The 20,389-nt window shown below is 41.1% G+C and overlaps 1 protein-coding gene across 3 annotated transcripts in view; it reads right to left on the reverse strand.

Annotated features, from left to right (window-relative positions):
• The window catches only part of RABGEF1 (RAB guanine nucleotide exchange factor 1), a 185,276-nt gene that overhangs the window by 117,564 nt on the left and 47,323 nt on the right, over positions 1–20,389 (reverse strand). The window contains exon 10 of one of the 3 annotated variants that reach the window (XM_058164479.1): positions 17,889–19,501. The exons of the other annotated variants lie outside the window; for them this stretch is intronic. Coding sequence (XP_058020462.1) covers positions 19,472–19,501 — 30 coding nt within the window. The 3' untranslated portion in view covers positions 17,889–19,471. Of the gene's footprint in view, positions 1–17,888; positions 19,502–20,389 lie in introns of those variants that run through there. 3 annotated transcript variants of the gene reach the window in all.

A 20,389-nucleotide genomic window follows, 5' to 3' on the forward strand; every position in this document is an offset into this window, starting at 1 on the left:
GAGGGAAGGCTGACAAGGATTGATTCTCATGCAAAAATAGTTCTTACGTATTTCTCTCTGGGGATGAGACAGGGTAACACCTGCACACATTAATTACATTTTTGCAATGGTTTTTAGTCAAGAGATCATTTTGAGCACCTGGAGCCATCGCATAGCCTGCATGGACTTTTAATCCCCTTATCTTGAATTTTCCTGTGCATACTCTGATCCTACCTTGACTAGGTTCTGATCTCCCCATCTGCATAAGATTCCCCCATTTTGTTATCTCTGCAACAGCGGAATCCCCGCCCCCCCAAAGGAAATGGCTGAGGGGATATAAACAGCATTACTGAGCAACAGAAATTAAATTGTCTGCGTAATACAGTATGGTTAAAAAAAGCCAAGGTGGTGGCCACATTAAAAAAACATGTTTTAATGTGTGAGACAGACATGGCGTACATAAAAAATAGGGACAGCTTTGATTGCACCATTGTGGCCATCTTGATTTTTCTGACCACCTCTGAAACTGTCATGGACTACAAGCTGCTGGATGGACACATTTTCACACCTCCGTTCCATAAAAGTGTTGTGAAACAACCAGTATGGAGAACATCTCATTATCCAACCAAATATTCTAATCTTCCAGTGTTCGGGATTAAGATTTAAAATGGGTTTTTTTCATTGCACACTAAAGGGTTCAGTCTATTCCATCTATTGTTTCATGGACATCTCTTCCAGAAGTAACCTGGATTACCCGTTGTACATTCTTATTAAATGGACCTCAAATTTCCTTCCACTATATATTTCAACTTTTCATCAATGAAAATCTCACTATTTTTTTTTACCAAGTTTCTCCAATTTTCCCTTCCTTTCCCCCAGTCACTCCTATCTTTTATATTTTACTATAGGTGGTCCTCAATTTATGAGCAGAATTGAGACCGAAATTTTCATTGCTAAGCAAGACAATTGTTAAATGAATTTTGCCCCATTTTATAACCTTTCTTGCCACAGGTTTTAAGTGAATCTGGCTTTTGCATTGACTTTGCTTGTTAGAAGCAGACTGGGATGGTTGCAAATGGTGAACACATGACCCTAGCAAAATGCAACTGTCATAAATACATGTCAGTACCAAACACCCGAATTTTAATAACATAACCATGAGGATGCTGTAACAGTCATGTGAAAACGAGCCGTAAGTCACTTTTGTCAGTGCTGTTCTTCGAAGGATCACTAAACAAATTGTTGTAAATCGAGGGCTATTTATACATGTTTTTCAGCCTTGGTATCTCTTTTCAACTGATCAAAAACCAACACGGTTTTGTTCTTTTGCTTAAAGGGATATAAAGATATACTCTCAGCAATATATTGCTCCAGCTGCAAGATGTGGTAGATTTGGGCATAGGTCAGCCTAGGGCGTTTTGCTGTGCAAGACAAGGATTCTCCCTTCACCGCAGTAAAAACGCCATCAATTACCTAACACTACACTCTGCTGTGAGACACACAAAATGTACTTGAGGTTGCTGCCTCTTTCTCTGTAAAGGTGGGGCTGGCCCCCTCAATTGAGCATCTGAAAGAGCTGTAGATTTCCATGTACGATCAAGCAACCTATGTGTATGCAAGAGGCAAGAGTGCCATATTCTTCAGAAGCAGAGCTAAACCATTTGTTTTAGGTTTGGGGTGTCATTACGCAGCAAGAGGTCTCTACTTCAAAAGGGGCAAATTTTTGTTGCTCCTTTTGCTCAGATCCAGAATGCGATCTTGAACTGCTGCCCCTGCCTGCCTGCTTGTCTGTCCCCTAAATTTCATCTCTGGACGCCCAACCCTCTGCCACCCCTAAATTTCACTATTTTAAAAGAGGCGGGAGCTCCATCGATTTCCAAGAAACAAGAGGAACAAGGAAGGCGAGGATGTGCAGCGTTTTATCAAGGCAATACATTGCAAAGGGAGATTTCTACAGCATCCACGTTTCCGGGGGCAAAGGAGGTACCCGTTTAGCTTAGGAGAGGAACTCAAGCCCAGCACCGGCAAACATCTTCAGAGGCGCCGAGCCTAGTTCTCCTGAGGAGAATATGCAGAAGCGCTCGCGTATAAAACTGTTTCTCGAACCGAGAGGAACGAGCAGGTAATTTGACAAATGCTCCACTTCGGCGTCCCGGAGAAGAGAGTACAAGGACTGGGACCTCGCCATGTCGCCGCCTCAGCTTGTGGCGGCGCCGAACTCCTCCTCTCCTCCGGCCGCCGCATCTGGGCTGTTCCCATGTTTAGCTCCGGAGCGCCTCAGCCCAGCGGCGCGTGGCCTTCTTGCTGCTCTAGTCGTTGCGGGGAGGAGTTTGTCGGGACGAACTTGAGGCAAGAGGCGGCTGTTGTCTTCCCGCCATTCCTCGCCGGGCGCACCGACGTCCTTTAGTCTGGCAAAGGGGCCTTTTCGAAGCCGCCTCTTCCGAAGAGGCGACGGAGCGATTCTCCTTCGCTGGAATCCCGCCTTTCCTTGAGGAGCTCGAGGCAACGGAGTCCCTCCTCCTCCTCCTTTTTTCCCCCTTCTGGCAGCAGCCGCGGGAAGAAGGTTCGACCGAAGAAATTCAATGATCGGTCCCAAATCACTCCATGGCTCAGGCCAGCCGCGAGACTCTTTCCCCCCCTCCCCCCCCCATTCTAAGAATGGTACCAACGGTTTGCCGCGTAGGGTGAAAAAGTCAATATGGCGGCCACGAGGATGCGCTGGAAGCCCCGCCCCTTTTTATGTGCGTGTCGTGATAGGTGGAACTTGGAATGCACCGTCATGGCCGCCATCTTGACTTTTTAACCCTACTCACAGACCCTTCCCCCCCCAAGTGGTAGCACTTTCTCAACAGGTTGTTTTTTTTTCCTTGGGTCCTGTCCCATTCTTGGAGACTGGCTGGACTTGCCATTGGTTCTTCCTAGGAGTTAAGAGAAAGTGATTGGCCCAAAGTCACCCAGCTGGCTTTGCGCCCAAGGTGGGGCTAGAACTCAGGATCTCCAGGTTTCTAGATGGTGGCCATGATGGTGCACTTGAATCCTCCTCCCTCTTTATGTATCACAACAGGGTGCAAATTCGTACTATCGTGGCCATCATCTTGACTTTTCCATCCTATCCACAGATCCCGTTCCAGTTCTACTACTTTCTTAACAGACATAGGAAAGGATTTAAATTGCTGGCAGGCTGCATGGAGCTTACTGAATTTATCCTATTTTCTACAGAACAAGCCACACAGTTCACCCTCCCTAAACCAAGTGGAAAACTAACGATTTGCATATTTTGCAGTTATGCAAAGGTTAATTTGGTTAAGCCTTCTTGCAAACCATTGATTGTGATGTACAAAGAATGCCATGGTTCAGATGATTAAGAGTGGGGTCTCACTTTCAGTTCTGAATCAATTCCTGTACACTCGGCCTAATCTACGCCATAGAACTGACGTGGAGGTAGATAGAGTGAAGGGCAGTCAGATGAAGCTGATGGGTCTTTGGAGGGAACATTAGATGATAAAGAGACAGTAGGTGGCGGCAGCATCTCACTGATGTTGGCTAAGTATAAAAAGACAGAACCTGGTTAGTATTTGGATGGGAGGCCAACAGGATATGATAGAATGCAAACTAAACCTAAAAGACAAAAAAAAAAATCTTAGAAGGTGACAAAGATATCACTTATATGAATATGCCCATCAAATCACTCCAGAGAATATTCTGGACAGCAAATGGATCATTGAACAAATCGGAATTCTCACTCAGGGTACAAATGACCAGGCTTTAAATTATCCTTTTTTGGACACATAATGCAAAGACCTAGTTCTCTGGAGAAAGCTCTGATGTTGGAAAAGGTGGAAGGAAAGAATGGACTGGATGGCTCAGTTAACAATGGCAAATGCCTACCTGTTTGGAAGATCTGAAGGACCAGGTTAGAGACAGATTGGAAGGAAAGAACGGACTGGATGGACTCAGTTAACAATGGCAAATGCCTACCTGTTTGGAAGATCTGAAGGAACAGGTTAGAGACAGATTGTTGTGGAGAAAATCTATGTGGTCACTAAGGGACAACAACAACTTGAAGTCTCAAAGGTGCTTTTCAAAAGATAACTGGACTGTCCTAGGTTTGTTTTTTTCCTTAAAAACATTTTGGTTCTCATCCAAGAAACTTCTTCAACTTCTTCAGAAGCTTCTTGGATGAGAAGCAAAATGTTTTCAAGAAATAACTAAGAAAGTCCAGTTGCCTTTTGAAAAGTACCTTTGAGATAACCATGACCTGGATGATTGAGAATCTCCATAGACAGCAACTTGAAGGTACCTAATCATCAAATCAAAGTCTGTAGTGTAGAATGTTATAACAATACAATTGGTGATGCGGTGGTTAAATGCTGAATATTTTAAAAAAATTCTATACTGGAATGAAACAAGGACGCTGAGAACTCATGTTGCTGTTCAGGAAAGAGCTATAGCTTAGATAAATTCCCTTAAATCTCTTGAAATATTACATGCTGTGAGGCCTTATCTCATTCTCTGTCTATAAATTGCCACATTTATAGTATGTCTAACCTAGTTATCTAATTAATCCATTTCCCAAGTTCCCTATATACCCAGAACCACAAGATTATCAAATTGGCAAAGTTCATTCCAGCAGATTGCGTTAAAAAAATCTAACCAAAATCAGTTTAGTTAAACACCTAAGTCTTCATTTGTTCAACATATTAAGCTTAAGCTTAATAGGTTGAGCAAATGCAGCCTTAGGTGTTTAACTGAGCTGATTAAGGGTGTTGCGTGATCACAGCCATTATCAATAAATAATCTTGAATCATAGAAAAGCTGTCTTCAGTTCCTTTAAAAGACATTGAACATCTGAAATATCTGACCAAAGTGAAGTGAACACACATAAGTTGTTACTATCTCCATCTTAACACACGGCCATTTTTAGATGGCTTTAAAAATGCACCTCAAACTTTAATAATAAGGTTTTTGGGTGCTGGACCATGACAAATGCCTTCTATTCTAAGCTTTTGGATTCTGTTATGTTTCTCTGCACCTGATCTCTGCATGCTCACGTAGGTTGTAAATGGGAATAGCCTGAATTGCTGAGATTGTATGTTTGAATCATATATCAGAACAGAAAGTGACTTAAAAATTCAAGGTTAGGAATGACTACTCACAGCAAAGGTGGGCAATTTGTAAGAGCTGGGCTGCAAGCCAAACCTTCCAACTACAATTTTTAGAAAGTGATATGCAGTTCTCTGTGCTATGAGGTGGGAAGCACCCATACGTAGGCTCATATATGGCACTAAGCCATGATGTGTTGATTTCTGATTTAACAGGTTGAGTGCATCTAATCAACTTTATAGTGAGTAAATACAGTACAACCTAAGAGTAGCATGCATTTCAGACCTATGAGGTAGATTCAGCAACCAATGGCATATAGGTCAGGACTATTTTTATTGTAGCATCTCCAGTAGCAGAAGGTTTCAAGTCTGAATATACTTCCCTCCCGCCCACACACACCCCTTTATCTTGATGTGAAATAGGAGCTTGCCTGAGCCATTTTCTCAAATTAGTTTCTTGGAAAGGACACAAGCTGCGCTTGTCTGATCATTGACTTGGTAGTGTTAGAAAAAATGTCCATCTGGCTTCAGTTCCAAGTGGGGAGAAAGACACTGGAAACATGGAGGCTGCTTAGAAGGATGGTTTAATGGTGAACAGGACCACATGGGTTTTAGGTCCTGAGCAGCTGGGCACACGGAATGGAGAGTGAGTGTTATTTATACCCTTTCTTGTGATTTGACCTTGAGCTTCCTGTTCCTTTGGCAAGGGCATGTATCCCATTGATTGCAGACTCCTATATGGAGTCATGTTTGTCTGAATTAAGGTGGGTTGAACCTTGGGCTGATGTAATATCCCCAGGTGCCATGTGGTGAGAGTTCTGTTACTAGATGGGTAGAGGGCTAATCCTATTATGTCCTGAGGTCATGTCTGAATCCTATCAGCCTGGAGCTGAGGTCTTTTGTTAGGCTGGCCCAGTCCACAATGGGTACCAAGTATCAGCTGGGGGCAGGGAGTGGTAGGGTGCTGCTTTTGTCTTTAAAAACATGTTTCTCCTTTTCTCATCCAGGGAAATATAATATTCTGCCTTTTTAATATTTCCTAGAATATTTCATTCTTCTAGGAGGGGTGGGTGCTAACTTTCTTCAGTAGTGACTCTTCCTCCTGTCCTTCAAGGCCATTCTCTATGCCCTCTAAATCAATGCATGAACCAGTATGTCTCGCAATATGGCTAATCCTGACCTATATGAAGCACTTTAGCTCTTCTGGGCAAAATGGAATCAGTAATTTTTATGATTTGCTGAGCAAGTGAGCTTGACCAGTTTTTAAATCGATGCAGATAAGCTTTTAAATTCCACAGGATGCTTTTGTAGTCCTAGTTTACAGAGAACAAGGTTGAAATGGATGTTCAAAGTTCATTTGAACTTTGTTATGGAGTATTCAGCTGCTACATTATTGGCGGGGGGAGGGTGAGTACCAAATGGAGAGAAGTCTGCTTGCACAGAGAGTCATGGATTACTTTTCTCCTGATATCTACAGTTAAAAAAAACCATAACAGAAGAGCTGCAACATAACACTCCCACACTGGTGCTAATGGAGAGTCGGCATTTTTCATAAATAAATAAATAACAATATTGAGCAAGATGGAACTGCGATTTAACTCCAGATGACACCATATGTCACAGGAGCTTCTAATAAAGAAGGGAGCCTCTTTTTGCAGGTGAGAAGTCAGACTAAAGCTATCGGATTGGGGGAGGGGGTCTCTCAGCCCTCAGCTTCAGAAATCAAACAGCCAGCAGATCATCTGGTGTTTACTACCGAGTGTATGGCTTCCCCCAGCAAAGCTGCAAAGAGGTTTACAGCAGCCATTCTGTTAATTGGATTACAGGCTGTTAGGCCTTGCTGAGAGGGTGACAAAGGGCCCTCCGGAGGCTCAGCAGTTTAACAAGAAATATACTATCTTTGGGAATAGAGGAATGAAAAAGCCTGCGGATCCGCCTCTTCCTAGAGCCCAGCTAAAACCTGGCCTTTGCTGCCCTCTGCAGAGGTTTGAGCCTCAGAGCTTCAGTACACAACACTCACTGCAAATAGAAACGAAACCAAACCAGAGCCACAGGCAGGGAGAGCCCAAGGCAGCCACCCACTTTTAAATGGCATCTTAGGCTGTGATTGAAGAAGGCAACTTGTACTTTTGCAGCTGCTTGGTTTATTAAGCAGTGTGAACGTAGGTGTGTTTTCCCCTCAAAACTCAGCAATATTTGGAAATTCGAAGCATGTTGTGAATGTATCAATCCACAAAAGGACTGACATTGCCACCTCACTGAATGCCCATGGTGTGGAATATGGGCCAGGCAAAAATAGCCCATTTACTAGCCCCTCAGTGCCTTCTACCATAGCAGGAGTGGGGGCTTCTATAAAATTCAAAGGATTTCTATAAATAATTATGTTGCTAGAGGCCATACTTTACTTTGCAGCAAGCCAGCTTTGTAAGTATTAAATAATTAGATGGGACAGGAAACTGGTGGGCACGCTGCCAATGTGTTGCAGGTTATCCTTGAAATGTTAGCTTTCTCTCTCGTGCTTTTTTTTTTTAATTAAGGGACCTTACAGTGTGCAGTTGAAATGAAATCATCAGATCAGTTCTAAGAACTAAGCTTGAAATCAGATTCTTTTTAAAAGATGCTTTGAAGTATATGTAGAACAATTTAATCTTTTTCTTGACATGCTAATTTTCTACATACAGGTAGTCCTCGACTTACAGCAGTTAATTTAGTGACCCTTCGAAGTTACAGCAGCACTGGGAAAATGACTTATAACCATTTTTCACACTTGCAACTGTTTCAGCATTCCCATGGTCACATGATCAAAAATCAAATGTTGGCAATTAAGTCATTTATGATGGTTGCAGTGTCCTGGAGTCATGTGATCACACCTGACCTGGGGTCATGTGATTTGCAACCTTCTGACGAGCAAAGTCAATGGGGAAGCTGGATTCACTTAACTAACTTTATATTACTAACTTAATAACTGCAGTGATTCGCTTAACAATACTACCAGAAAGGTTGTAAAATAGGGGGAAACCTCCCTTCATAAATGTCTCACTTAGCAACAGAAATGTTGATGTAAGTTGAGGACTACTTGTACAGGGAGATTCCTCTGGTGATGGGGATCTAATTTCTTATCTACATTTGATAGTTTCTTGCTGGGTGTATCTCTGGAATGTGTGAAGGAGTAAAACATATCAGTTCAAGTAAAACATTTCACAGGGTCTCAAGCATAACAGATAACTGTAAAAGTTATCTGTAACTGTAAAACTTATCTGTAACTCTGTAAAAGATCTGCTGAGAAGTTTGCCTAGTCTGGCCGTGACAGAGGGACAGGTTTCTTTTCTCTTATGCCCTCATTCTGCTGTACTTATGACCTGAATTCACACTTACGACTGCCACACCATCTCCATGGTTTCAATTCGGCACTGGTAACCAGCTCACATTGGTTGCAGCATCCAGCAATCATGTGACTGCAACTTGCAATCTTTTTTTGCTAATTTCTAGCAAAAGATGCCCATTGGGGAAGCTGGATTCATTTAATGACTATGATTCACTTAATGACTGCCATAAAAATTGCCATAAAATTAGATCCAACTTGATTGGTGACTGCAGTGATTTATGACAGAAATTCCAATCCCAAGTATGGTCATAAATCAAAGACTACCTGTAAATTGACTGGAATAAATAATAATTAAATTTGGATACATTGCTACAGCAATGGGCATCTTTATAGTATCAGGAGTTCCATTTAACTATTATGGACAATAAACATTACATTTGTCTAATTCCATGGAAACATGTAGCCTTTATTAAACTTGTGAGCAAAAGCCATTCAGCAGGTAATTGGGCAGCCCTGAAGTGAAAATTTTTTCACTGGGCAACCAGTGAAAAATTACTTGACAGTCTTATCCATCTCTAAACTATTCCAGAGACATGAATGTTGTAGGAGAAGAGCTTATATTGGGATATTCCGTCCAATGGCATGTGATATACATCTTATATCACCACTGAAGTTAGCTCAACAGACTAATGCAGTCTGTTATTAACACAGCTGCTTGCAATTACTGCAAGTTCAAGTCCCACCAGGCCCAAGGTTGACTCAGCCTTCCATCCTTTATAAGGTAGGTAAAATGAGGACCCAGATTGTTGGGGGCAATAAAAGTTGACTTTGTATATAATATACAAATGGATGAGACTATTGCTTAACACAATGTAAGCTGCCCTGAGTCTTCGAAGAAGGGCGGGATATAAATTCAAATTAAAAAAAAAAAATTTAGTGGTATATGTATATCCTGCCCCTCACTGGAACTGCAGTTGAGGATTCAAAGTAAACAGACTACTATACCGTCCATTTTTACATTGTCCAATTTTGTTTTAATAAAGACATCTTTTTAATATTTTTCGTTGTTTTGATTTCATTGTTTTATTTTTATTTTCATTGAGTGGCATGGTGGCCTAGTGGTAAAGATGCTCACCTCCCACTCGGAAGGTTGAGAGTTCAATCCTAAGTAGTGACAGATGTTTCTCTCTCAGGGCAGAAAGAGAAAATATATCCTGCAACCTCACAAACTCCACTTAAGGTATCAGGAAGAGCATCCAGCAAAGCGAGTAAACGCTCAGCTCTATCCAGTCATCCTGACTCTATCCCAAGCTAAGAAACTACAGGGTGATAAAAAGTGAGTTTTTACCTTTATTTTCATTCTTGTATCTTGTGACTTCAAAGAGACTTTTTGGGCAGAAAAAGTGGAAAAGTACAGATGGAAATATGATTCCGCCCCTCCCCAAACTGTAGACAGCTACCATATATCTTCCTAAATGATTTCTCATTACTTTCCATCGTAACAAAGCAAGATACAAACCTCAGTCGCATATGGCAAGAAAAGGGAATATGGGTAGAAAACTGGCATGACTGTATTTCAGGCATCATTGCCACTTTGCTCTGTTGCGCAGTAGTTGAAAGCTTACAAATTACAACTCTCAAACTGCCACTTTGCAAGATGCGCCAAGTTTCTCCTCTGTAATCAAAATGTGACTACTCTTGCTGATGTCAAGCTATAGCAGGGAGGAGCATCCCACACTCCTTCCAAATTTTCCAGGTCGTTGGAGCATCTGTGCATTCTCTGGCAGCTCAGCAGGGCTCCTATGCTGCAAAATCAACTTGGCACTATTTAAAAGCCACCGTATTTCAAAAGCAATGAGCCAAAATTAGGTTGGCTTGCACAAGGAAAGCAAACATTAGCATTGTAGAAATCTTGCCTTTTGCTGGGGATTCCCTCAAAATCCAGGTAGGAATGCAGAAAAAACAATTACTACCAACCTGCCTTCCATTGAGGACCTGTATACTGCATGAGTCAAAAAGAGGGCTGTGAAAATACTTACATACCCCCGCATCCTGGACATAAACTGTTTCAACTCCTAGCCTCAAAACGACGCTATAGAGCACTGCACACCAGAACAACCAGACACAAGAACAGTTTTTTCCCGAACGCCATCACTCTGCTAAACAAATAATTCTCTCAACATTGTCAAAGTATTACTAAGTCTGTATTACTATTAATCTTCTCTTCATTCCTATCACCCATCTCCTTCCACTTATGACAGTATGACTGTAACTTTGTTGCTTGTATCCTTAAGATTTATATTGACTGTTTCCCTATGAAACTATGTTTTCTATGTTTTCCCTATGAAAGCTTTCACGACCAGTTCCCTATCCAAACTTTGGTCACTAGCCATGGTCATCCCTGTCTTCAAAAAAGGCGACCCCAGCCTAGTTGAAAATTACAGACCAATCTCTCTATGCTGTGTCACCTGCAAAGTAATGTAATCCATCATCAACCAATCCATTACTCTCCACCTAGAAACAAACAACCTACTCTCTAATAAACAGTTTGGTTTCAGAAAAAAATTATCATGTAATTTACAACTTCACTGCAAAAACATATGGACTACAAATCTTGATCAGGGCAAAGCAATAGATGCAATCTACATAGACTTCTGTAAAGCTTTTGACTCAGTAGCACATGATAAACTTCTCCAAAAACTAAAATCCTACGGCATTTCAGGACTCCTCCACAATTGGATAACAACTTTCCTGTCAAACAGACAAGTGGTCAAAATTGGCAATGCTATATCAAATCCTGTTCCTGTCAAAAGTGGCGTTCCCCAAGGTTCTTGGACCAACGCTCTTCATATTATACATTAATGATCTTTGTGACCAAATTACAAGTAATTGTGTTCTCTTTGCTGACAATGTCAAACTATTTAACACCACCAATAATTCAGCTACCCTTCAAAAAGACCTTGACTTTGTGTCAGAATGGTCAAAAACTTGGCAACTCCAATCTCTACCAGCAAATGTTCAGTCTTACATATTGGAAAAAAGAACCCAAACACTAAGTACAAGCTTGATGGACATTACTTTACAGATGACCCCCCCACCCTGTTAAAGATCTTGGAGTTTTCATATCAAATGATCTAAGTGCCAAAGCCCACTGAAACTACATCGCAAAAAAAGCTTTAGGAGTTGTAAACCTAATTTTGCGTAGCTTCTTCTCCAAAAACACTACTCTACTAACCAGAGCATATAAAACATTTGCTAGACCAATTCTTGAATACAGCTCGACTGTCTGGAACCCATACCACATTTCTGACATCAATACAATTGAACGTGTCCAGAAATATTTTACAAGAAGAGTTCTCCACTCCTCTGAATACAACAAAATACCTTATGCCACCAGACTTGAAATCCTGGGTTTAGAAAATTTAGAACTACGCCGCCTTCGACATGACCTGAGTTTAACTCATAGAATCATCTATTACAATGTCCTTCCTGTCGAAGACTACTTCAGCTTCAATTGCAACAATACACGAGCACACAATAGATTTAAGCTTAATGTTAACCGCTCCAATCTTGATTGCAGAAAATATGACTTCAGTAACAGAGTTGTTAATGCCTGGAATACACTACCTGACTCTGTGGTCTCTTCCCAAAATCCCAAAATCTTCAACCAAAAACTGTCTACTATTGACCTCACCCCATTCCTAAGAGGTCTATAAGGGGCGTGCATAAGAGCGCCTACCATTCCTGTCCTATTGTTTCCTTTCATTATATCCAATTAATTTAGTTATTACATACTCATATATATACTTATATATTGTATAATTATTTCATGCTTACACTTATATATACTGTGTGGCAAAATAAATAAACAAACAAACAAATAGACTATCATTAAGTGTTTTACCTTATGATTCTTGATGAACGCATCTTTTCTTTTATGTACACTGAGAGTATATGCACCAAGACAAATTCATTGTGTGTCCAATTTCACTTGGCCAATAAAGAATTCTATTCTATTCTATTCTATTCTATTCTATTCTATTCTATTCTATTCTATTCTATTCTATTCTATTTGATCAGATGCAGAGCTTTTTGGCTAGTGAGGAGGTTGGAGAGGAACATGGGCCAGTCCTGGGGGCTGCAGAAAGCTTGGACAAGGGCTCTGTGTCAGAGGCAGAGAGGGAGCTAGACACAGTGAGGCAGAGGAACAGCTGGAGTCTGTTCCCAGTGTGCACATGCACAGAGCTGCCAGAAGATAAGAACAACTAAGAAAGCAGGGTCAACTTGGGAGTAATTAGCCCCTCCCATTGGAAACAAGAGGAGCAAAAGGGGGAGTGGTCTTTTGCAGAAAACAATTCTTTCGTTCAGTCATTTCAAGAGTGGGAAGATCTGTCTGTGATTCTGTGTCAAGTTTTGCCTTGTACTGCGTTTGTAAACTAGTTACCTGGCAGTTTTCCAAGTGAGATAAGGTCTGTGTTGATAAATATTCCTCTGAAAGACTGTTTGCCGGGCCTTGCTGACTGTGAATGAAAGGAATTCACAGTCGTGTAAATAAAATGGGTTTCGCTGGGACCAAGACTCTGCTTCCTGTTTTTTAAGGGAGCCTAGGTCAGAACAGATACCATCAAAAGGATTTTGGGCAGCATAATCTTCATTGGTGACCCTTAAAAGGATGGAATTGCATTGAGGAGAAATTAAAGCTGAATGAAAAAATCTGCTTTGAACATAAACTGGTTTTCCAAAGCAGTGCCATTTGGGGGGAAAGTCAAATGTAGGTCCTAGTAATCTGAAATTCAACCTACATGGAAGGCTCCAAACTGAAAAAGACTACCAAAAAGTCCCAGGTTCAAAGTCTGGTAATTCTTGACGCTCATATTTTCAACTTCTTATCATCTGGGTTATAAAATCCTGCACAAACCTTATAAAATGATTTTAATTGAATCAAACTGGCCAGACTACTACAAATTGAAGTATTGGTCTTCAGGAAAATATTTATTCATTCATTCATTCCCATTAATAATTTATCGTAAAATTGAAAGATAAAGGAGGGAAGGGGGAGTTGAAGGCTATTTTATCAGTTTTGATCTAATCTAATTATGTACTATTTAGTGACTCTGAATCAATGCTCTCACTTTTTAACACCATAGCTCAATCTGTTTATATGATCTATTTTATACTCTAGTCTAGGGCCATCATTTCAAATGGTCAAGCAGTGACACTAACAGCCTTTAGTTCAGAAGTGTATTTCTACCCTATCAGTCTGGAATCCTTCAGGCCAACTCATTAATTAACAAGACCCACCTAAGTATAAAAGAGGCCTTGTGCACTCCATGAGAATTTCAACCCTTATTTCCTTTGCTAGAGGAAATTTTCACAAGCTTCTCCAAGATAACAAGAACAGAGTGACTGAGAAAACAAGATCCATAGTTCATACAGTGTATCAGTCAAGCAGACATACATCTAATTCTGTATTTCTTAATCTCAACATTTTTAAGATGTATAGATTTCAGTTTCCAGAATTCTCTGGACAGTTTACTATCTGAGAATTCTAGGAGTTGGTCCACATGTCTTCAAGTTGCTGAAAATGAAAGACTCTGATCTATCCAGCAGTGGTTAATATCCATAAAGGGTCTATCCTACGGAATCTGCCAAGATAGGCATGTTTCAATTACCTTCTATGAAGCAGTATTATCTAGTGGGGACCCCAAAGCATGCTTCCTCAGTATTGCCCTTTGGAACAGCATATCACCCCAAAATTCAGTTTATTGGTCTTGAAAACCTTTCCCTTCACCTCTGAGCATTAGGCTAGCCACTAAAGCAGTGATGTCTAACCTTTTTGCTAAAAGTAAGGGGAGCACGGGGAGGGGGTCGCGCACATGTGTGCCCACACCCATAATTTAATGCCTTCCTGCATCCTGCCCCACTGCGCATGTGTGCGTGACACTCTCCCACGCTCCTCCTGCTTTTTGCACGCAACAGAAAAAAGGTTACCAGTGGGCCCAGTAGGCCCGTTTTTCACCCTCCCCAGGCTCCAGTGGTTTTCTTGGAGCCTGAGGAGGGCGAAAACAGCCTCCACCACCACCACCCCGGAGGCCAGAAACGGCCCGTTTCCCTACTTCCGGTGGGCCTGAAAATCCCAAAAATTAGTTGGCTGGCACACGCATGCGCACTGGAGCTGAGCTAGAGCAATGCTCGCATGCCCACAGATATGGCTCTGCATCCCACCTGTGGCACACATGCCATAGGTTCGCCATCATGGTGCTAAAGCATTAAAAGAGTTTATCCAGTAATGGTTTTGGAATTGCAATGTTATATTTTGGCCGTGGTTTATGCTCTTACTGTAGTTTGTGTGTTTTGTTGCTTTTTTTGTTGGTGTGTTTGCTTTTTTTGTTGGTGTGTAGGTAAGGTTAGGCTGGTGTCACTATTTGTGAATTAGACCACCATATAAATAATACGAACAAATAAATAGCTCATAATAGTGAATTTAATTCTGATACAGTTTTAAAAAAAAGGAGGACCTGGAAGAGTGAACAACCAGATGGATTGCTTCTGAATGATGAACTTCATGCAGGTTATCAGACCTGAACAAACTTTTTCTAAACTGATTAACTTAGGTCGGTGTTTTTCAATCTTGGCAGCTTGAAGTTGTGTGGACTTTATCTCCCAGATTTCCCCAGAAATACTGACAGGCGTTTAAGCTAATATCCATCAAGGTATTTTATGACAAAGAGACATAATTCTCTAAATTATTACTATACAAATTGCACCATCAAAGTATATGGAACTTTCACTTTAATTGTAACATGTGCTTTAATTGTGGAATTAAACTGACAAAATTGACAGAGCCATTCCTTTAATAGCTTATATTTCAAAGGAGACAATGCGGAAAGAAGGAGTATTAAACTGCACATGGCTTAGATTAAAGACTATGAAGACAACAATCCAAAATGTAGTTCACTGTGGAAGCCTTCAAATCTTGCAAATTTTCTCCCAGCATCACAGGAATTCTGAAATAATCTTGTTCTTCTGGGAAATTTCAAAAGATGACAGAATCTGACCACGACAACCTGTTCAAAATTCATATCTGGACCTCCAGAAATAAATGCATACAGACCAGAGGTGGGTTTCAGCAGGTTCTGACCAGTTCTGAAGAACCGGTAGCAGAAATTTGGAGTAGTTCGAAGAACCAGTAAATACCAACTCGGACTGGCCCTGCCCCCATCTATTCTCTGCCTCCCGAGTCCCAGCTGATAGAGAGGAAATGGGGATTTTGCAATATCCTTCCCCTAGAGTGGGGAGGGAATGGAGATTTTACAGTATCCTTTGTCAGAGTCTATTCATCAACTGGAATAAGACATAGTAACAAAGTCAGCCAATCGGGAGCTGGGACAGACTGGAGCCAGGACATGTCTTAGTCTGCAGCTTCTGAGTCTGCTCAGAACTAAAGTGAAACTAGTCTCTCGACTGTACTCTGTGTGTGTGAACATGTCTACTGATCTGAAGAATCAACTATTGGTATTGCAAATACTTTATGTGTTATTGTGTATATAAAGAAGTTAATGAATCCTGCGGCATTAGTTTATCTGTGTGTGCTTCTGGATTTATTTTGTTCAAGAAATTCTGATATGCTTTTCCTGGAGTGGGGTGGGAATGGAGATTTTACAGTATCTTTCCTCTGCCATGCCCACCAGTCCACGCCCACCAAGCCATGCCATGCCATCTCCACCAAGCCACAGCCACAGAACTGGTAGTAAAAAATTTTTTGAATCCCACCACTGATACAGACCCAAGCAGGCTTGATTTCAAAAGCATTTGGGATGCATTTGGCCACCATGCAATTTTTCTCTAAACGTGCCAAGTATGACAGATTGTATTGAGATGCATCCAATAAATGAGTCATCATAATTAGACCAGGATTCATTTAGTTAAAACCTGCTTTGCATCCTCAATCCTTAACTTTGAAGAGGACTATATTTTTATTAACAGAGGGAGATACAGTAGCTAAGCAATCTTTTGATAATACGTAGGCTATTGCCAAAGAGCACCGGTATACAGATCATCCTTATTAAGGAAGGAAAAGACCTGGAAATGATAGGACTTGTCATTTAACACCTTCTGCACTCCAAGAGGTTGAAGAAGTCAACCCTCCATACTGGCTGAGAAGCTCTGGGAATTGAAGTCCATCCATTTTAAAGTTGCCAAGTTTGAAAAATAGTCCTTTAGACTGCTGATGCTTTCAAACAGCATTTTGACTGTGCAGATTTTTTTTTTAAAAGGAAAAACTGGCTTCCCACAGATGTGCCACTACTGAAACAGATTGTCTACAAGGAAAGAATGTGGTGGCATTTTACAGCTTACAAGTAAGGAACGCAGTGGCATTTTACCTTATATTGTATTAAGTGTTAGAAACCTGTAGTCCTAAGGCTATAGGTGATTTATAAGATCTGCTTTTACTGCTATTCCCAGGACCCCTAATGCCAAATATTGGAGACAAAAATAATATTTGGAGGCTATTGTGGTTGGTTACAAAGCCAGATGTTTAAACTAGTGTTTGCTTTTTTATCCACCTATCGAGTCTTTTTTGTCCGCCTACCTTCCAATAGCAGATGTTGTTTAATAGTATTAAAGATATCATTCAAGATGTAAGCTGTTCCTGGTGGTGAATTATTGTCATGGTTGGTTGCACAGTCAGCCAGATGTTTACACTAGATGTGACTTTTTATCCACCTTTTATCCACTGAAATAGGCAGATATTGTTTAATAGTGTTAAAGGTATCACAGGATGTAAGTTGTTCTAGGTAAAGCTGCACTTTGCAATTGACTGTTGGTTATTTTATAAATGCTGATGATGTTCAGGTGGTGTTCCAGACGTTTTGGGATTGCATCCAAAAACGCCTATCCTTGCTTTCTTTTGCCACGTTCTCCTTTTAGCACTTGCTGTCGTTTTTGTCGTTTTCTCCAGTTCTTTCTATTCTATTCTGCTGCCTCCAAGTTCCACATCCACTATCCAGCTTTGTTTTTCTTATCAACACTTGTAAAGTCTGGGGTGTTACGTGGCAGGCATTTTATCTGTTTGAATTCAAAAGTCCCAGAGCATGTTAGTGTCTTCATTTTCTATTACTTTGTCTATTTTGTGATCCCATCAGTTCTTGCTTGCAATTATTATTATAATGATTGCCACAGATTAGTTGCGTAGTTCTGTGCTATTTTTACACAGATCACATAATACTTCTGTTGCGGCTTCCCTGATGAATCCATTTCAAAGGAAACTCACATACATACATACAAATATCCCCAAAGTAAAATTTTCTTTGTGCTGAACTCAGTTCCTGGGAACTTTATGAAGTTGTTGTTTCCTTTGCCATGATAAAGAGATAATTTATCACTACCTCCTCTAGAATGTCACACACACACACAAACACACACACATATACAAGCTCTCCATCTAGCCCAGCAGTTACCAACTGGTGGTCCGTAGACCACTGGTGATCTGCAAGAAAATTTTGGTGGTCCGCAGAAAAATTATTTGCATTTTTTATATTGCACTAAATCAGGGGTCCTCAAACTACGGCCCCTGGGACAGATACGTGCAATGAATGTTTGTGTTGCTGCAGAGTCTCCCCCTTTTTGTGTGGGTTGGAAGGGAACAGAAATTCCGTTTGGGGTCTGCTTCAGCCTCCTGGTGTGGGGCTTTGGCCGAAGGATGGAGGAAAGTGCTTCTGGTGGTGAAGAACAGGAAGACCTTGTTCCAGTGGGCCTGCATCATGGCCTGGAACTGGCTGCCCATCTAAGTCTGCTGAGCCTCCAGGCACCAGTACCTGACCTTGCACTCCCGCAGGTCTTCCTCTGCTTGGAAAGCCTATGCTCATAGTCCTCAGTGAGGTGTTTCTGATGAGCCTCCTTCTCAGTCAGATCCAATATGAACTGAGCTGTTTTGCCAACTCTTTCTCATGGTGGCTGCTTAGCTCCAACAACTGCTTCCTGTTGGGGGCCTAAGGAGCCCAGGTAGGAAGGTGAGGAGTGGCTGAGAGGGGAGGGGTGAGTAGAGGCTGGTGAGGCGTCCCTCAACGTAAGTGACATCAAGTTGGCCATGCCCACCCAGTCACATGCCCACCTAGCCACGTCCACCCAGCCAGTCATTAGGCAGATCATATTGGTGGTCTGCGGGATTTAAAATTATGAATTTAGTGTTCCCTGAGGTCTGAAAGGTTGGTGACCCCTGATCTAGCCTACAGCACTGAGATTTTCTGGTGCTCTTCCACCCAAGTGGCTGCTCTCCTTTGCTTCCAAATCCTTTGTTTACAGATGCTCTACTTTTATTTTTTTTATTTTTATTTATTTATTTTGTCACAACAGTAGCATAAGCATGAAATAACTATACGACATATAAGCATATATATAAGTATAAGCATTAAATAATTATACGAGTTGGATACGATCAAGGGGAGCATTAGGACAGGAACGGTAGGCATGCTGGTGCTCTTATGCATGCCCCTTATAGACCACTTAGGAATGGGGTGAGGTCAATAGTCTTATCTACTATTATAGTAGTATAATATAGTCTTATATGATAGTCTTATGATCTTATAATAATATATATTATATAAATAATAATATATAATATATAGTCTTATAGTCTTATCTCTTTCGTATCATTTTCCCAGACACTGCAGCTCTCGAATTCCAGTTAACAGGTGTTCTCAGCTATCAAACTTACAACATAATAAACATCAGCATTGCCTTAGACCTCATTCAGAAGTATAACTATTGCAGTTCACTTCCATCAAGCTGGAGGCAGGGAAGTTTAACCCATCTTGAGACCTCTGCTGAGCTGCAGAAAACCTCCTTTGTCTTTGCCAAAGTCCAAGAAGGCTTTTCTGCAAGCCATTCTCTGATCACAGAACACAGGCATTTTCCGCTGCCTTAAAAAGGAACAGAGAAATTCTTAGAAGCAAATTGCACCGAATATGAGCCTTCTCCCTCTTCCACTGAAACAGCAGCCTATATCTTACCTCAGTATGCTGAAGTCAAGAGATTATGAAAGATGCCACGGGGATAACACTTCTCAGTCCATCTTAGGTCCTTTTTTGGAACTCTTGAGAAACGTGAAATAAAGTGTTTAATTTTGGGTATAATGAGAAGTAGGCCTATGTCAATATAATTATTTTCACGGCTCTACTTGTTCCCAGAAGTCATGGCCTAATATGCCAAGAGTCTGCAGTCTTGGAACGACGTTTTAATTGATTTTCTTTATTGCCTTGCATGAAAATAAACACGCCACTTGATAAATTCAAATATTGAACTATACGTTAGATGAACCTCTTTTTAAAACCTTCTCAGCCACTGACTATCACATTTGGGGGCGAAGGAATTTCAATGACCGTCCCTGGTGTAATTGCATATCCTGGCAATTAAGGTTATTCCTGTTCACTAAGAAATGGAGAATAAAAACCATCTCGATCCAATTTCACCACGGCAAGCAAAACATCATGCTACTTTATTTTTTTTCTGCAACAAAGAATAAACAAGGGCCCCTTACAAAAGGACTTTAACCCATCCACTCCTATTTTTAAAGCTTCCCTACAGCAGGGGTCTCCAACCTTGGTCCCTTTAAGACTTGTAGACTTCAACTCCCAGAGTCCCTCAGCCAGCAAAGCTGGCTGAGGAACTCTAGGAGTTGAAGTCCACAAGTCTTAAAGGGACCAAGGTTGGAGACCCCTGCCCTACAGGATCCTTTTTTTGCAACGGAATTGGAAACTAACACCAATATGACAAACACAGCCAGCAGATAACACAGACCTACATATAGTAAATTTGTCCCTAAGGAAGATTAGTCTCCTCCTACATCTTGTCTTAATTCCAAATTTCAGAGATTTATTCTTCAAACACCTCCGTGCATTCTGAATACGGTGTTTTGTTGTGAAGCTGGCCTTTTTAAAATCGAAACCTCTGCTTGAATTTACATTTTCTTCTGTTGGCTTAA

The sequence above is a fragment of the Ahaetulla prasina genome, chromosome 1, assembly GCF_028640845.1.
Source record: "Ahaetulla prasina isolate Xishuangbanna chromosome 1, ASM2864084v1, whole genome shotgun sequence".
NCBI classification, from domain to species: domain Eukaryota; kingdom Metazoa; phylum Chordata; class Lepidosauria; order Squamata; family Colubridae; genus Ahaetulla; species Ahaetulla prasina.